Here is a 17,466-nt window from a genome sequence, read left to right as displayed (position 1 = left end):
ATTCTATGAGCTTTATTTTTTTTGTAGATAAACCAGTTCCTTGAAGATATCCGACGAAGAAATTACAAGAACTATGATTGATTTTACCATGCTGATAACTCTCTCTGGGCGGCACGGTGGTGTAGTAGTTAGCGCTGTCGCCTCACAGCAAGAAGGTCCTGGGTTCGAGCCCCGGGGCCGGCGAGGGCCTTTCTGTGCGGAGTTTGCATGTTCTCCCCGTGTCCGCGTGGGTTTCCTCCGGGTGCTCCGGTTTCCCCCACAGTCCAAAGACATGCAGGTTAGGTTAACTGGTGACTCTAAATTGACCGTAGGTGTGAATGTGAGTGTGAATGGTTGTCTGTGTCTGTGTGTCAGCCCTGTAATGACCTGGCGACTTGTCCAGGGTGTACCCCGCCTTTCGCCCGTAGTCAGCTGGGATAGGCTCCAGCTTGCCTGCGACCCTGTAGAAGGATAAAGCGGCTAGAGATAATGAGATGAGATAACTCTCTCTTTTGTTTTATTGTTGACAGTCAATGTAACAAATAATATGTAATAAAATATTTCTGCTGCCTGTCACATCTGCACGCGTTCATGTCTGGTGTGCTTCAAACTCTCAGTCACATGCTTCGGCGCTCTGAGATACTCTTATTTTTCTTGCAGTGGACGGCACGGTGGTGTAGTGGTTAGCACTGTCGTCTCACAGCAAGAAGGTTCTGGGTTCAAGGCCAGTGGCCAGCGAGGGCCTTTCTGTGTGGAGTTTGCATGTTCTCCCCGTGTCCGCGTGGGTTTCCTCCGGGTGCTCCGGTTTCCCCCACAGTCCAAAGACACGCAGGTTAGGTTAACATGATGTGGTTCTGGGCTGAGGTGCCCTTGGGCAAGGTACCGAACCCCTAACTGCTCCCCGGGCACTGTAGTATGGCGGCCCACTGCTCGGGGTATGTGTGTGCGCTCATTGCTCACTTGTGTGTGTGTGTGTGTGTGTGTGTGTGTGTGTTCAGTGCTTCAGATGGATTAAATGCAGAGGACAAATTTCACTGTGCTTGAGTGTGCATGTGAAAAATAAAGGCTTCTTCTTCTTCAGTGCATGCTGTGTGAAAGAATGTTCCTGTAAAGAAATAACAGAATTTTCTTTCTCCGTGGGTCCACTTAAACTTATCTTGTGAAAGCTCTGGTCTAATGAGCAGCGGTGAGTAACAGTTGCAGATATGAAAGTCTGAAGAAAATGGTCCAATCACATGGAAAAAAAACCCTTAAACAATTCCAATTGGCTGCTAATAAAAGAAGGTGTGTCCAGGATGCACTTTGCTCCGCCCCAGGCCAACTCTTGAATCCACCAATTAAAATGCAGCCTCGGGTCACCTGCTCTCCAAAAGTTTGTGGAGCCCCCCACCACACACACACACACACACTTGGCTGGCACCCTGATGAGAAGTATACAGGAAGTGTTGGTGTTCGCATAAAATTTAAATAAATACAGTTTAAAAACAATTAGATGAATACAAGGTGATGTCGGATGAATAAACAATTTTGACTTAAAGGCGTCACGCAGTGGCAATAAAAGTTGCATTATTCTGCACCAGAATGCTTTCGAGATTCGAAATAAATTGACCGTCGATTTTTCAAAAGCTTCCCACGGTTGTAATCGGTCCTTATTTGGTCATGCCCATCACTTGAAATTTTCCGCGTTCGCAGCGCCCCCTCTCAGTCAATGGAACAGCTGCGTGACGTCATACCAGTAACCACTCGGTGCAGTTGCAATGACGGACACACCAGAAAATAGGAGCGATGCTGAGGAAATTAGCTTTGATTTTACCGATACAGAAGAAGAAAATGGCCCACAAGTAGAGATTTTGACAGCTGAATGTCCTGGTGGTATCCAGCATTACAGATTTGAACCTGAGCGCTCATCTTCAGAAGAAAATGAGGACAGTTCTGACGACGACAGAAACGAAGACGAGAATGAAGACCGGCGACTTGAAGACTTGTTTTGGTTGGTTTCTCTGACTAAATCACTACTTGTGTGTATTTTTAAAGACCATTTTCACTTGAATTAGAATGCTGTGTGATTTAATCTATGATTATGTGTAATACTGATAGCTGTAGGGGGTGAAAGTATAGCTAGAAAGATTGAATTCTAGCAACTTGACAGCTTGCGATCTCGCGAAATGCAGTGGGCCTTCTGATACAGTAGACCCCTTGATATTCCAGCTTTCATCATTTTCCTTTTATTGCGGTTGATTTTAACTTGATATTCAGTATGTTATAGGCTGGGAGTATTGAGCTTTGTATTGTATTGTTTAGTAAACGTACAATCGTCAGTAATAAGTGATAATTATTAGTTAAAGGCAGCTCTGTGGCATAAATCTTTCAATTAATCTTCTGTCATCCATTTGCTAAAATTATGTGCCACATGTGTTATCAAGACAACACTTCATGTGACAAAGAAAGATATGACAAATACATAAATGTATGAAAATCATTTTGTACAATTAATGACTGATACATAGAAACACTTAAAACATGTGTGTGGCAGCGGGGGCGTGGTCAAGCGCCGGTCTGTGACAGGAGGGCGGAGCCAGGGAAGGCGAGTGGCAGAAATCACTGCACCTGACGGTAATTAACCTGTGTTTTGTGTGTTTTCCCAGTAACCGCGCCCTATTTAAGGAGGCAGAGCTCATCCCGGGACAAGAACACAGTGTGTGTTTCGCTGTCAGATTAAAACTGGCGGTTATACTGAAAAGTCTGGCAATAAAAAGCCTATTTGCATCTGAAGCGTTGTCCTGCCATCCTCTGTGCTCCACCCACACTTCAGAGAGCTCTACAGTGGTGCCAAAACCCGGGACAAGGTGGAGCACCAACCTCGCAGCCCCATGGAATCCTTCCTGTTCGCGGACCTGGTCCACGCCCTCGCCACGGCTCAGCAAAGCCAGCACCAGGCGCTCGTCACGCTCCGAAAGGAGCAAGAGCGGCGCTTCGAAGCCCTGGTGTTGGCCCAGCAGGAAGATCGCGAGGCGCCCCGGCCGCAGGCCCGTCTCCCCTCACCGTGACCAAGATGGGCCCGCAGGACGACCCCGAGGCGTTTCTCACATTGTTCGAGCAGGTCGCCGAAGCCTCGGGGTGGCCGATGGAGCAGCGCGCGGCGCGCCTCCTCCCCCTCCTGACGGGAGAGGCGCAGCTGGCCGCGCTATAACTCCCTGCCAACCGCCGCGGAGGACGGCCCGGTGAAGGTCCGCGTAGGCCAGCCGGCGGTTGGTGGGGAGTTATAGCGCGGCCAGCTGCGCCTCTCCCGTCAGGAGGGGGAGGAGGCGCGCCGCGCGCTGCTCCATCGGCCACCCCGAGGCTTCGGCGACCTGCTCGAACAATGTGAGAAACGCCTCGGGGTCGTACTGCGGGCCCATCTTGGTCACGGTGAGGGGAGACGGGCCCGCGGCCGGGGCGCTGGTGGACCCCGCCGACACGAGGAGATGCCGGAGCGCCTCGCGATCTTCCTGCTGGGCCAGCACCAGGGCTTCGAAGCGCCGCTCTTGCTCCTTTCGGAGCGTGACGAGCGCCTGGTGCTGGCTTTGCTGAGCCGTGGCGAGGGCGTGGACCAGGTCCGTGAACGGGGAGGATTCCATGGGGCTGCGAGGTTGGTGCTCCACCTTGTCCCGGGTTTTGGCACCACTGTAGAGCTCTCTGAAGTGTGGGTGGAGCACAGAGGACGGCAGGACAACGCTTCAGATGCAAATAGGCTTTTTATTGCCAGACTTTTCAGTATAACCGCCAGTTTTAATCTGACAGCGAAACACACACTGTGTTCTTGTCCCGGGATGAGCTCTGCCTCCTTAAATAGGGCGCGGTTACTGGGAAAACACACAAAACACAGGTTAATTACCGTCAGGTGTAGTGATTTCTGCCACTCGCCTTCCCTGGCTCCGCCCTCCTGTCACAGACCGGCGCTTGACCACGCCCCCGCTGCCACAATGTGTTTTTAAAAAAATAATTTTTTTTCTATCAATACCTAGCCATGACCTTGAAATCAGATCCATTGATAACAAAAGTCACAAATAGTGTTCAGTGTTCGTTGTTACAGCCAAACACAATACACCGATTAGGCATTTTGTATCACAGAATATTAATACATCATTTCATAGTGTTTTGAGTGTTCAAAACTATCCACAAACTGAATAAATCCACAAAATCCGCAATGTAAACAACTCTGGTAAACGCACGCTATAGAGAAAACATGGGGACAGGCCAGCATCACCCAAGGGAGGTTACTGGTATGACGTCACACACAAGTTGACCTAGTTAACGGCTGGCTGCCTAAATTTGGCTGTGCGCGTCAACTTTAAATGCTTGTAGCGGGCGCATCGTGACACTGAGATCGCGGGAAACAGAGGGGCTTGAATAACCCACCAAACCCGACATTTTGACACATGATATAGCCTGATTGCTGAAATTACCGCACGACGCCTTTAATATATACTTTTGCTTAATTAATTTATGTTTAATAATATCTCACTGGGGCGGCACGGTGGTGTAGTGGTTAGCGCTGTCGCCTCACAGCAAGAAGGTCCGGGTTCGAGCCCCGTGGCCGGCGAAGGCCTTTCTGTGAGGAGTTTGCATGTTCTCCCCGTGTCCGCGTGGGTTTCCTCCGGGTGCTCCGGTTTCCCCCAAAGACATGCAGGTTAGGTTAACTGGTGACTCTAAATTGACCGTAGGTGTGAATGTGAGTGTGAATGGTTGTCTGTGTCTATGTGTCAGCCCTGTGATGACCTGGCGACTTGTCCAGGGTGTACCCCGCCTTTCGCCCGTAGTCAGCTGGGATAGGCTCCAGCTTGCCTGCGACCCTGTAGAACAGGATAAAGCGGCTAGAGATGATGAGATGAAATGAGATGAATATCTCTCAGTTTTTCTCATCTGGATAAATGGAAGGAGCGGCTCCCCAGCGCCCCCTACTGACCAGCCGCCACTGAACTTAAAGTGCATATCACGGGTAAATTCAGGAGCAAGATCAATGTAATTCTCCTATTTTATATTAAACTTTGGTCAAATATCTGTCACGTTTTGCATTTTGTGCAATTTTTTTACCTTGCACAATACCAGAAAAATTCAGTTGAAATCGAGCCATTTGAGGCGAATTGGTCCACCTCTGAAAAAACTTGGCATTTGGATTTCCCAGCAAACATTGATTTTCGTGACGTCGCGTGTGGGACGCCTCCTTCTGAATCCCATGTCAGCGCTGGTTTGTTTATGAGAAAACGACCTGGTGGTTTTCTGCAAATTTCTTCAACGTTATCATGTAATTATTAAAATGGTTAACAGATGTATCGTAGGAGGGTGGAGCAACACCAATCTTGATGGGATTAGTACTCATCGTTTTCCAAAAGACCGGACAACGAGAGAGAAATGGGAGCGCTTTGTGCGAGGCACCTGGAAAAATTGGCTACATGCTACAGCATTATTTGCGGTGCTCACTTCACAAGGCCTGACGACTTTGAGAACTATTTGCAGTGGGAAATGGGCTTCGCGAGGCAACTTGATCTGAAAAAAGACGCAGTTCCATCTGTCAGAACGCCCAAAGCAACACCGCCTCCATCTGTGTCAGCGTCACCAAAGGAGCCAGCCGTGTTCATCTCCCCTGACAGAAGGCGAAGCACCGCATCCACTGAGGCCCTCGAAGCCGAGGACCAAGCAGAGCCGAGAAAAAGACCAAGAAAATCAGCAATTCACAAGTTGACTGTTGCCAGGGTAAGAAATAATTCTGACATCTCATTATATTCTTCATCCAAAGGTGAAGTAACATTGCGCTCAGGTGACAATTCCTCATTTCAATGCAAAATCTCTAGCTGCTAAACTTGGGCTACACAGGCTGTGCACTGAAACCGTGCAAGCTCTCGCAGCCTGCTGGCGCTTCCGCAGGTGACATCACGAATCTGGCTCCAGACTCCATTGGGATTTTTCCAGACGCATTTTGTTATTTTATTTTTTTTCTGCTGTAGACAGATGGCCTTGTACAAAATTACCCTTCTGGATGAGTGTGTAAAGGGACGTACTTTCATATAAAAACAAACACGAAATTGGTCCAGGATATGCACTTTAACGCCGCTAATCTTGACACATTTTCAAGTAACTCTTCTTCCAAGTCTAAGACTGTTGAGTTCTCAAATGCAGCTGCATAAAGTTAAATTTAAATTTTGGGAGCCATGAGCTGACCGTGTTAAAACAGTTTTTGTGTAATAGTGATCCGTGTTATAACGGCACTCCACTGTATTCCCAAGGACACTTTTTCCCCCCAATCCGTCAATAAAGTGAAAATCATGTTTTGCTATCTGTTGAAAAAAACAACATGTATAGTATTTCTTTTTTCAAAGCATTGGCTTGAAAATGTACTAAATACTTGTGCTTTAATCATGTGATTATATACAGTGCCCTCCACAATTATTGGCACCCTTTTAAAGATTAGTAAAAAAGGTTAGAAAAAAATCCACCTTTTGGTGAAGTCGCTTCATCCTAACCTTTAACTGAAATAAATTTATTCAGAGAAAAACAAATCCCTCATCAAGAAATGATTATTTTCAACAAAAACACATGTATCACAATTATTAGCACCCCTGCATTTAACACTTTGTACAACCTCTCTTTGCCAGTAAAACAACACGGAGTCTCCTATAACATTTTATAAGGTTGGAGATACAGAGCAGGGCATCTGAGACCGTTCCTCTTTACACAATCTCTCCAGATCATCCAGGTCCTTGGCTCTCTCCTCTTCAGCTCACAACACAGGTTTTCAATGGGGTTCAGGTCAGGGGACTGAGATGGCCAGGGCAGAAGCATGATTCTGTGCTCAGCAAACCGTTTTTGTGTTGATTTGGACATATTCTTCAGATCATTGTCCTGCTGGAAGATCCAATGACGACCCAGTTTTAGTTTCCTGGCAGAAGCAGCCAGTTTCTGATTTAAAATGTCCTGGTGTTTCATGGAGTCTGTGATGTCCATGGAGCCTAACAAGGTTTCCAGGGCCTTTGGAGGAAAAACAGCCCCAAAACATCACAGAACTTCCACCATATTTTACAGTTGGGATCGGGTTATTTTCATTATAGCCATCCTTCTTTTTACACCAAACCCACCTTGAGTGTTTATTGCCAAAAAGCTCCATTTTTGTTCCATCAGACCAGAGAACATGGTTCCAGTCAAAGTTGTAGTAGAGTTTCACAAACTTCAGGTGCTTGTGTTTGTGGTTAACTGACAGAAAAGGCTTTTTTTCTGGCATACCTTCCAAATAATTTATTGGCATGGAGGTGGCATCTGATGGTGGTTTTGGAGACTTGGAAACCCCAAGATTTTACTTTCTCTTGTAATTCACCAGCAGTGATCCTTGAGCATTTTTTTTTTGCCTCTCTTACTCTCCTCCTGCACTGTATGTAGGGGCAAAATGAACTTGGATCCTCTTCCAGGCAAGTTTGTACCTGTTCCAGTTGGTGTCCACTTTTTTATTATCGCCCTAACAGTAGAAATGGACATTTTCAGGCGAGTAGCTCTTTTTTATAACCATTCCCTGACTTACAGTATAAAAGGTCAACACACTTCTTCTCCATCATTTGGTTTGTGTGTTCTCTGATCTTTCCCATGTTGATGATGAGGGAATTTGGCTTCTGTGTCACCTCATATTTGTTCCCCAGTTAATCAGGAAGTAATGGATTACAGCTTGAAAGTTCCTATACACTCCAATCAACTCAAAAAATACTGTACAACTGAAATGGGAAACACGCTTCAGTTACATTGTGTTCACTACAATAATAGTGCCAATAATAATGGTACATGTATTTTTCTTGAAAATGATTCTTTCTTGATGAGGGATTCGTTTTCTCTGCATAAATTTATTCAATTAAACGTTGGCTTTTTCTCATTTTTTCAGTGTAAGATGAAGCGACTTCACAAAAAGGTGGATTCTTTCCTCATCCTTTTTACTGATCTTTACAACAAGGGGTGCCAATAATTGTGGAGAGCACTGGCACTGTACGAGTCCATCTTGATTAACAGCAGTAGGTAAAGGAAATGTACCTTGTTCTCCTCCAGGAATTTGAGCTTGATGGTGACGTCACTCCGTAGGCGCTCGTACTTGTCTCTGTGGATCTGGTACTCCTGCTGGGCGAGTTCGATACGCACCATAGTGACGGCGTCACGTGGGCCAGCGCTCAGCTCCTCCAGGTCTGTCCTATAGGCATCATACTCCAACCTAAACACACACACAGCTTTAGGCATTTTCATTAATACAGGAGCTACATTTAAATAAACCAGGCCCCAAAATGAAAAAAAAAAGGATCAAATGAATATTCAACCCATTTAAGAGGTGACACACTCATTACTTTGTGTTTTCCAGAGCATTTAGACTGTCGTACCGTTGATGTACTGTTAGATTGTAGACAGCTATTGTACCTTGCGTTCTCATACATCTTGATGGTCATTAGTGTGTCCTCCATGGTTTTGTTGACCAGTGTGTTGATGCTCGACACAAAGAAGTTAATTGCGCCCAGTAGCGTCTCGCCGTTCTTACACAGCAGCTTTTGTGTCTCTGCGTTGTAGCCGAACTCATCCTGAGGAATGTTGCAATGTATTTAATAATTACACATCTGTGGTCCTCTGTGGCTTTTATGTACAGTATATTCAGTAGTGCATGATGTAATCAGATAACCAGAGATTAAAGCTAGGGGAGGTAATTTTGGAGAAGCCAGCAAGAACAGGCCAGATTTTGAAAGTATCCAACCCCAAAATCCCATGCCCTGCATAACACATGAACGCGCACTGCCTGATTACTGCCGGAGGATGAGTTCATGAGAGAGAGAGCACTTAGGAGAGAAGCGTAATGTGTTGTTGTCATATCCAACTACCTCATGTCTCATTAACATGTAAGAAAACATGCAACATTATCATAATGAATGTAAACGGCTATTGCTCGTATTCACAGCTGTCGACTAGCTTGCTAGCTTTAGCAGTATGTCTGCCTAGTCTTGTAGAAGACTCGGGCCACATGCAGCGAGTGCAGGGCTCGAAATTCATTATTTTTTCATCAGCCAGCCGGACTAGTTACCTTCCAAAGTAACTAGCCAAACAGAAAACCAACTAGCCAAAATTAGTTCATGTATGAATTTTACTTCTGTCAAAAATAACACAAAAGAGAGTAGTTACCATTGTTCATGACGAATGCGCATTTATTTCAAGCCCCGAGTATGTTGATACTGTTGTTAAACCATAATATAATATCAACAAATAATAATATATTGGAAAACTTGGCAACTTGGTGTACGAGTATTGAAAACAAATATACTTACTATCATGACTATAGCACCCAAAATATGTCCAACATGCTTTCTGTATTTAACCATTTATGAGAGAGAAAGCATTAGGAGCTTCATATTGACTAGGAATCAACTTGAAAAAAATTAAAACATAATTTTTCTCTTTGCACACTTTTGAACTGAATGTTTTCTGGCTCTGCCGCTCAGATGTGTAGAATTCCGGTATTGCCTTCTCTGTAAAATGTCTGCGGCCAGGCAACTCATATTTGGGATCGAGTGTGTTTAGTAATTTTTGGAAGCCTGGTTTTTCCACTATACTAATCGGGATCATGTCTTCGGCAATGACGTTAGTGACTGCATCCGTTCTAGCTCTCCATCTCTGACTCGTTTTCTCATATGGGGTGGCTTTGGAGAACGAGGCCGCTATGGTCATTTGTTTAGCTTGCGTGGGGGGTTTTAGCTCGTGGGCAAGTAGTTTGGAGTTTAAGAGACTCTTCATACTGTACCGGGTGAGTTTTCAGGTGATGGAACATATTTGTAGTGCTGCTGCCTTTCATGAAGACAGGGGTTTTTTTTGCACACTTTACAAACTGGCATTTGCTGTTCCACGTCCTCCTCGTGATATCCAAAAAAATGCCAGATGACTGACCCCTTACTAGTTCTTTTAGGAACCAATTCATCCGCTTCCATTTTTAATTTGTCGCTGAAATTGACATGGTACATGGTAGCCTATGCAACACCAACGATTGCATGAACTGAGTCAGCGCTATAAACCAAAACTAGGAAATCTTCCCGCAAGTTCCTTTCAGCACCGAGATGTCGCCCGGGATTGGTTGGCGAGTGTGGGACGTTATTGTTTTTTTTTTACCCTTAGGCAGCCTCTCACGTTATTGCCTGAGGGACAGGGAGAAAACCACCGGAAAAGGTTTTAAACAAACGCAACAAACACGAAACAAACGCAAGTCGGCAGATGACCAGAAAATACTCGATAGTTACGATATAATAATTTTATGTATCTTGCACAGAATTTTCGGAGATATATAGAGTATATTCGATATATCGCACAGCCCTAGTCTGAATCTTTGCTTCATATATATTTTTTATTTTCAACGAGCCAGCCGGGCTGCCTAGTGACAGGAATTACCCGCTAAATGACAAATTAAGTCGCCTCGGGCAACCGGACCACCGCGAATTTCGAGCCCTGGATTGCATAGATTGTCCACTGTGTAGACAGTAGGCATGTAATGATATATCATGTGATGATAAATCGTTATACAAATTTATGACGTTTCAAATTGATGAAACAAAAAATTTTGAAAAACAAAAAAGAAAATTTAAAGAATAAACAAAACCACAAAAATAAAAAAGCAACAAAATATGGAATGAAAGTATTTGATGGGAAGAACATATCTCCCCCCCCCCCTCAAGAATTATTATTACAGCATTTTTCACAAATTGCTCCTGTCATTTTGCCGGTTTGTTTACATTCTAAACGGAAATGATTTTGTTGGATGTTTTATGTAAAGTTTTTATTTATCGAATTTGCAAAAAATAAAAATGCTCCGTTTCGCAAAAACCAGTGAATGTGGATAGAATAAAACAATTATTCCACTCAATTTCGTCGTACATGGCTTGTAGACAACTCGGTGCCACGTGCCTCATCGGCTATCAGCTCATGTACGACTCAATTTCGTGGAATAACGATTGACTGGCCAATGTCAACTCCATCCAACAAAACAACTCAACAGAAGAGACAAACAGAATATCAGAAATCACTGAATTGAGAAGATCAACATCTGTCACTGATGAGCAATCATGCACTCTGATTGGCTACTCTACTACTAGGCTATCAGCTCATATACCGTGAGTAGAGAAAAACAAAATGACGGAGTGTGTTGCTGAACCAATTGAGGATGAAATAAAAACTCCACTTGAAAACAAAACCCCAAAAAATACCAAAAAAAAGCAATAAAATATGGAATGAAAGTATTTCATGGTAAGAATGTATCTTTTTTTTTTTCAAGAATTACTATTATAGGATTTTTCACAAATTGCTCCTGTCGTTTTGCCGTTTTGTTTACATTCTAAGTGGAAATGATTTTGTTGGACGTTTAATTTATACAGTGGTGCTTGAAAGTTTGTGAATCCTTTAGAATTTTCTATATTTCTGCATAAATATGACCTAAAACATCATCAGATTTTCACACAAGTCCTAAAAGTAGATAAAGAGAACCCAGTTAAACAAATGAGACAAAAATATTACACTTGGTCATTTATCTATTGAGGAAAATGATCCAATATTACATATCTGTGAGTGGCAAAAGTATGTGAACCTCTAGGATTAGCAGGTAATTTGAAGGTGAAATTAGAGTCCGGTGTTTTCAATCAATGGGATGACAATCAGGTGTGAGTGGGCACCCTGTTTTATTTAAAGAACAGGGATCTATCAAAGTCTGATCTTCACAACACATGTTTGTGGAAGTGTATCATGGCACGAACAAAGGAGATTTCTGAGGACCTCAGAAAAAGCATTGCTGATGCTCATCAGGCTGGAAAAGGTTACAAAATCATCTCTAAAGAGTTTGGACTCCACCAATCCACAGTCAGACAGATTGTGTACAAATGGAGGAAATTCAAGACCATTGTTACCCTCCCCAGGAGTGGTCGACCAACAAAGATCACTCCAAGAGCAAAGTGTGTAATAGTCGGTGAGATCACAAAGGACCCCAGGGTAACTTCTAAGCAACTGAAGGCCTCTCTCACATTGGCTAATGTTAATGTTTATGAGTCCACCATCAGGAGAACACTGAACAACAATGGTGTGCATGGCAGGGTTGCAAGGAGAAAGCCACTGCTCTCCAAAAAGAACATTGCTGCTCATCTGCAGTTTGCTAAAGATCACGTGGACAAGCCAGAAGGCTATTGAAAAAATGTTTTGTGGATGGATGAGACCAAAATAGCCCTTTTTGGTTTAAATGAGAAGCGTTATGTTTGGAGAAAGGAAAACACTGCATTCCAGCATAAGAACCTTATCCCATCTGTGAAACATGGTGGTGGTCGTATCATGGTTTGGGCCTGTTTTGCTGCATCTGGGCCAGGGCGGCTTGCCATCATTGATGGAACAATGAATTCTGAATTATACCAGTGAATTCTAAAGGAAAATGTCAGGACATCTGTCCACGAACTGAATCTCAAGAGAAGGTGGGTCATGCAGCAAGACAACGACCCTAAGCACACAAGTTGTTCTACCAAAGAATGGTTAAAGAAGAATAAAGTTAATATTTTGGAATGGCCAAGTCAAAGTCCTGACCTTAATCCAATCGAAATGTTGTGGAAGGACCTGAAGCAAGCAGTTCATGTGAGGAAACCCACCAACATCCCAGAGTTGAAGCTGTTCTGTACGGAGGAATGGGCTAAAATTCCTCCAAGCCGGTGTGCAGGACTGATCAACAGATACCGGAAATGTTTAGCTGCAGTTATTGCTGCACAAGGGAGTCACACCAGATACTGAAAGCAAAGGTTCACATATTTTTGCCCCTCACAGATATGTAATATTGGATCATTTTCCTCAATAAATAAATGACCAAGTATAATATTTTTTGTCTCATTTGTTTAACTGGGTTCTCTTTATCTACTTTTAGGACTTGTGTGAAAATCTGATGATGTTTTAGGTCATATTTATGCAGAAATATAGAAAATTCTAAAGGGTTCACAAACTTTCAAGCACCACTGTAGGAGCACTGCTGGATCTGTAGTTAATCTTCAGAGTAAGAGAAAAAGAGAACATATTAAATATACAAACACAAAGGTACCAAAGAACAAAACTATGTTTAACCCATTTCACATTTTTTGAACTATCTAGTGCGTCCTATTACTGAAATGAGTGCACTTGATTGCCTGCTGCACCGTTCATGAAGACAAACACAACTGTACACACACACACTGCCAGCAGATTTTGAATACATTTAAATAAGATTTTTTTTAACATTTATTTTTAGTCTATGCATTAAATGGTAGTTAAATTCAGATAAAAATAATCCAGCAAATCCATAAATACTCAGATTGTAGTGATGCTCTAAATATTTTATTAAGGACAAGTGCGCTTGCTTTGTGAAGCAGTCAAGAAATACACTACCGTTCAAAAGTTTGGGGTCACCCAGACAATTTTGTGTTTTCCATGAAAAGTCACACTTTTATTTACCACCATAAGTTGTAAAATGAATAGAAAATATAGTCAAGACATTTTTCTGGCCATTTTGAGCATTTAATCGACCCCACAAATGTGATGCTCCAGAAACTCAGGCTACGTTTACATTATGTCGAATCAGCGGATCATCAGATTAACGTTCTTAAAACGATTCGCGTTTACACTAAAACTGTTAGCCGTGCACACAGCAACGCCAATACGCGGATACGCTCGGCTCCGCAGGCATCCTGCGTTCCAAATCACTCCGCCCTGAACAGCGAGTGCCCTCTGGAGGGTGCGCACTCTGGCCCTGCGCAGCTCACAGAGCGCGCGAGTGAAGTGCACAAGCCACGATTCGGGACTGAGCCGCTGTGTGTGAGATCCCAGCGCATATCACTTACCACTTGAAAGTGGAAGGATGGCAAGCCTAAAGACAATCATAACTACACAATGGGCAGTATTTGCATCAGTATTTGCAGTATTTTCATACTTTTATACTCTTTAATGAAAGGTGATACAAGGCGGAAGTCCGCGCCGTTTTTCAGCAGTCGCGTCACATGACCAACGCCAGCGAATCAGGAAGGTGGATGTCACAGTGACGTTGTCCAATGAGACGCCAGCTAGAGCTCAGCACAGCGTATCCGCGTATTTTGAATGTTTACACAGCACCGGAGCTGACACGATCTGGATTGAATACGTGGACGCTGGCGGATTCCCGTTTCCAGGCGTTTCCAGGCGGTTTAATGTAAACGGACAGTGCATCCGCGAAGAAAACGAGACAGATACGGTCTAGTGTAAACGTAGCCATAATCTGCTCAAAGGAAGGTCAGTTTTATAGCTTCTCTAAAGAGCTCAACTGTTTTCAGCTGTGCTAACATGATTGTACAAGGGTTTTCTAATCATCCATTAGCCTTCTGAGGCAATGAGCAAACACATTGTACCATTAGAACACTGGAGTGAGAGTTGCTGGAAATGGGCCTCTATACCCCTATGGAGATATTGCACCAAAAACCAGACATTTGCAGCTAGAATAGTCATTTACCACATTAGCAATGTATAGAGTGGATTTCTGATTAGTTTAAAGTGAGCTTCATTGAAAAGAACAGTGCTTTTCTTTCAAAAATAAGGACATTTCAAAGTGACCCCAAACTTTTGAACGGTAGTGTACATGTGTGCTACAAATGAACCAGATCAGTATTTTCGAGTTACATCCGGATAAATAATAAATGTAGAAAGTCCTCTATCTATCATTAACAATGCAGCACTTAATCAATAATCAAAACTGTCCAGTCGCAGTGAATCAAGGCGACTCGGCTTAAATCTTCAAGCTGTTTCATAACTAAATCGAAGAGGCTTTCATCACTTCTCTTCAACACTATAATATAGAACAAGCTCTCCAAGATCATCTCCTATTCAACAACAGCACACTGTGTTGAAGTTACCTGCAGTTCTGGAGATTTCTGGCTCAGATCAGCGAACGTGTCTCCCAGTGCCTGCTGCGTCTGCACTACATTGTAGAAGTGAGTAGTGAGCGCTTGCGCCAGTCTCAGGATGTGCTCGTATTTCTGCTTGGTTTCACGCAGCACGTCGATCTGAGCCTCGAGCTCCAGGTCAACGGTCCGCGAGCCACGGCCAAACCGCTCCGAGAACATCTGCTTCGTGCACTGGAGGAGTGAAGAATTCAAAAGAGAGAGAGAAAAAAAATGCTGAGTCATTTGCATGGTGATTTACATGATCAGGTGGATCACGCAGCAACTTTTATAGCCCAAGTGCCATTTGCATATTATTTACATTGTACATTTCCCTGCTGCTCTGTGGAGCTCTTTGGAGCTTTAATTTCTTTTTAAGTCTTTCTTTCTTATGTTTAATTACAACTTATTCACTGTTAATTCCACAAAAGGAAATCAACCAACACATTTTTCATCAAAAACCAAATTGGATCAATCCATGAGATAACAGCGAAGGCCTCATACTGTACTGACCACGTCAGATCTGCTTCATACTTCCAAAGATTAATGTCATTAGTCCCAATAAACAGCGTGCAAAATTTCAGTCTTACATTTTTGTTCATTTTTTTAGATATAGGGGCATGAATATGGGGATGTGGTTCAAATTTTACAATAAAAACAAGTGCCATAGAAAAAACTCTGAAGTTCGATAACCCATAACGTTTTAACTATTTGAAGCATATACACAGAGCCATGGCCTCACTTTTTGCTTATAAATGCTTTGAGACCTCAAGAATGGCACAGGAATAGTTTTAAGCGTTCACAATAAATCTAATATAGTAATTTTCGGGGCGGCACGGTGGTGTAGAGGTTAGTGCTGTCGCCTCACAGCGAGAAGATCTGGGTTCGAGCCCCGTGGCTGGCGAGGGCCTTTCTGTGCGGAGTTTGCATGTTCTCCCCGTGTCCGCGTGGGTTTCCTCCGGGTGCTCCGGTTTCCCCCACAGTCCAAAGACATGCAGGTTAGGTTAACTGGTGACTCTAAATTGACCGTAGGTGTGAATGTGAGTGTGAATGGTTGTCTGTGTCTATGTGTCAGCCCTGTGATGACCTGGCGACTTGTCCAGGGTGTACCCTGCCTTTCGCCCGTAGTCAGCTGGGATAGGCTCCAGCTTGCCTGCGACCCTGTAGAACAGGATAAAGCGGCTAGAGATAATGAGATGAGATAGTAATTTTTATGATTAAAGTGATTCATATAGGTAGCGGTCTGAGTGAATGACCTTGACGTCCATAACGTCACAGCAGGAAGTCTATCGGTCTCATCGCCATTTCCGCTACACTAAAACACAGAGCTGACTGCAACTCCGATCCTCCATTTTGAGCTAATTTATCGCCATGTCACGTAGATGTGTTGCTGGCCGGTGCAGCAACATGACAGAAGGTGGATTTACATTGCATTCATGGCCCAAGAATGTTGAAACTGCAAAGATTTGGATGTGTTTTGCGAGAAGTTCACAGGCACATTGGGTGCCTACGAAGTGGTCTCTCCTCTGCTCTGCACATTTTACTGAAGACTCATACGAGACCTGTGATCTGTTGAGGAGCGTTGGCTATAAGCCCGTATTGAAAGAGGGTGCAGTACCAACAATTAAAGAAAAAGAAAAAAAGTATTTATTTATTAATTTTTTTAAAGGAAAGTAAGTTCAGTTGCACCAGTTCTCTCGGAGTGAGCCAAGGGTTGTTGGTAAAACCCGGGACATAACGGGACGTGACATATTATCGCTCGGGCAGTGACCTCCCTGCGGTTGTTGCTAAAACCGGTGACATCCTGTTCCGTCACGGGTTTTAGTAATTGCCTGAGCCGAGCAGTAATGGCAGAGTACACAGTAATGGTGAAAATGGAGAATGAGTGGAGCAGCCGTCTTATTTCTGCGCTCGATACTGCTGCCATCTCGCCCTTACATGGAAGAAGTGAATGAACGGAGAACTGAACGAACAACTGAAAGTCAGATTGTTTCAAAACAATCGGCCACAAGATCGGCCTTCAAGAAGCGAGAACACAGACGGGTAAACGCCGACTCTTATTTGGATACAAAAGAACAAAAACGACACATGTTGTTTACCTGCATTTTGATTAATACATGTAACTTGTATTGTGTTTAAGTTACCCGTATAAGATTATTTAATTTGCTTCAGAATGTGACTGTCTCAGTTCATCTAATGGGCCTTTTATGTTTTATCAGTGAAAATGCATGCATGTACATGTATGTTGCATAAGTTATAACACCTATCCTGTTTTAATGAGAGTCAACCCACAATCAATGAAGTCAAATCAGTCCTAGTTGAACAAGTCGGTAACGGTATTTCTTACTTTCACCATAAATGTTTATTTATATATGACTTTGGTCTACAGCTGTAAAAGGCCTCGGTCTGAAAACCGGTTACCACTGTGACGTCATGCACTCAGGGCTGGCTGGCTCAGTGGGGCAGCTCAAATGCCAACTTTGCGGTCGATTTTAACTCCCAAAAAAAAAAAAAATTTTTTTTTTTTATTCCCATTTATGCAGCATACAAG

At 43.6% G+C, this 17,466-nt stretch overlaps 1 protein-coding gene across 6 annotated transcripts in view; it reads right to left on the bottom strand.

The window, feature by feature from the left end:
• Nucleotides 1–17,466, bottom strand: part of arfip2a (ADP-ribosylation factor interacting protein 2a) — a 52,561-nt gene that overhangs the window by 3,594 nt on the left and 31,501 nt on the right. For all 6 annotated transcript variants that reach the window (XM_060897710.1, XM_060897712.1, XM_060897714.1 and 3 more), the window contains 3 exons: nt 14,889–15,110; nt 8,401–8,558; nt 8,026–8,200 (listed from right to left, as the gene is read on the bottom strand). In XM_060897710.1, coding sequence (XP_060753693.1) covers nt 8,026–8,200; nt 8,401–8,558; nt 14,889–15,110 — 555 coding nt within the window. The remainder of the gene's footprint in view (nt 1–8,025; nt 8,201–8,400; nt 8,559–14,888; nt 15,111–17,466) is intronic.

This window comes from Neoarius graeffei, chromosome 17 (genome assembly GCF_027579695.1).
Source record: "Neoarius graeffei isolate fNeoGra1 chromosome 17, fNeoGra1.pri, whole genome shotgun sequence".
NCBI classification, from domain to species: Eukaryota; Metazoa; Chordata; class Actinopteri; order Siluriformes; family Ariidae; genus Neoarius; species Neoarius graeffei.
This window is presented reverse-complemented; position numbering and strand designations above follow the sequence as displayed.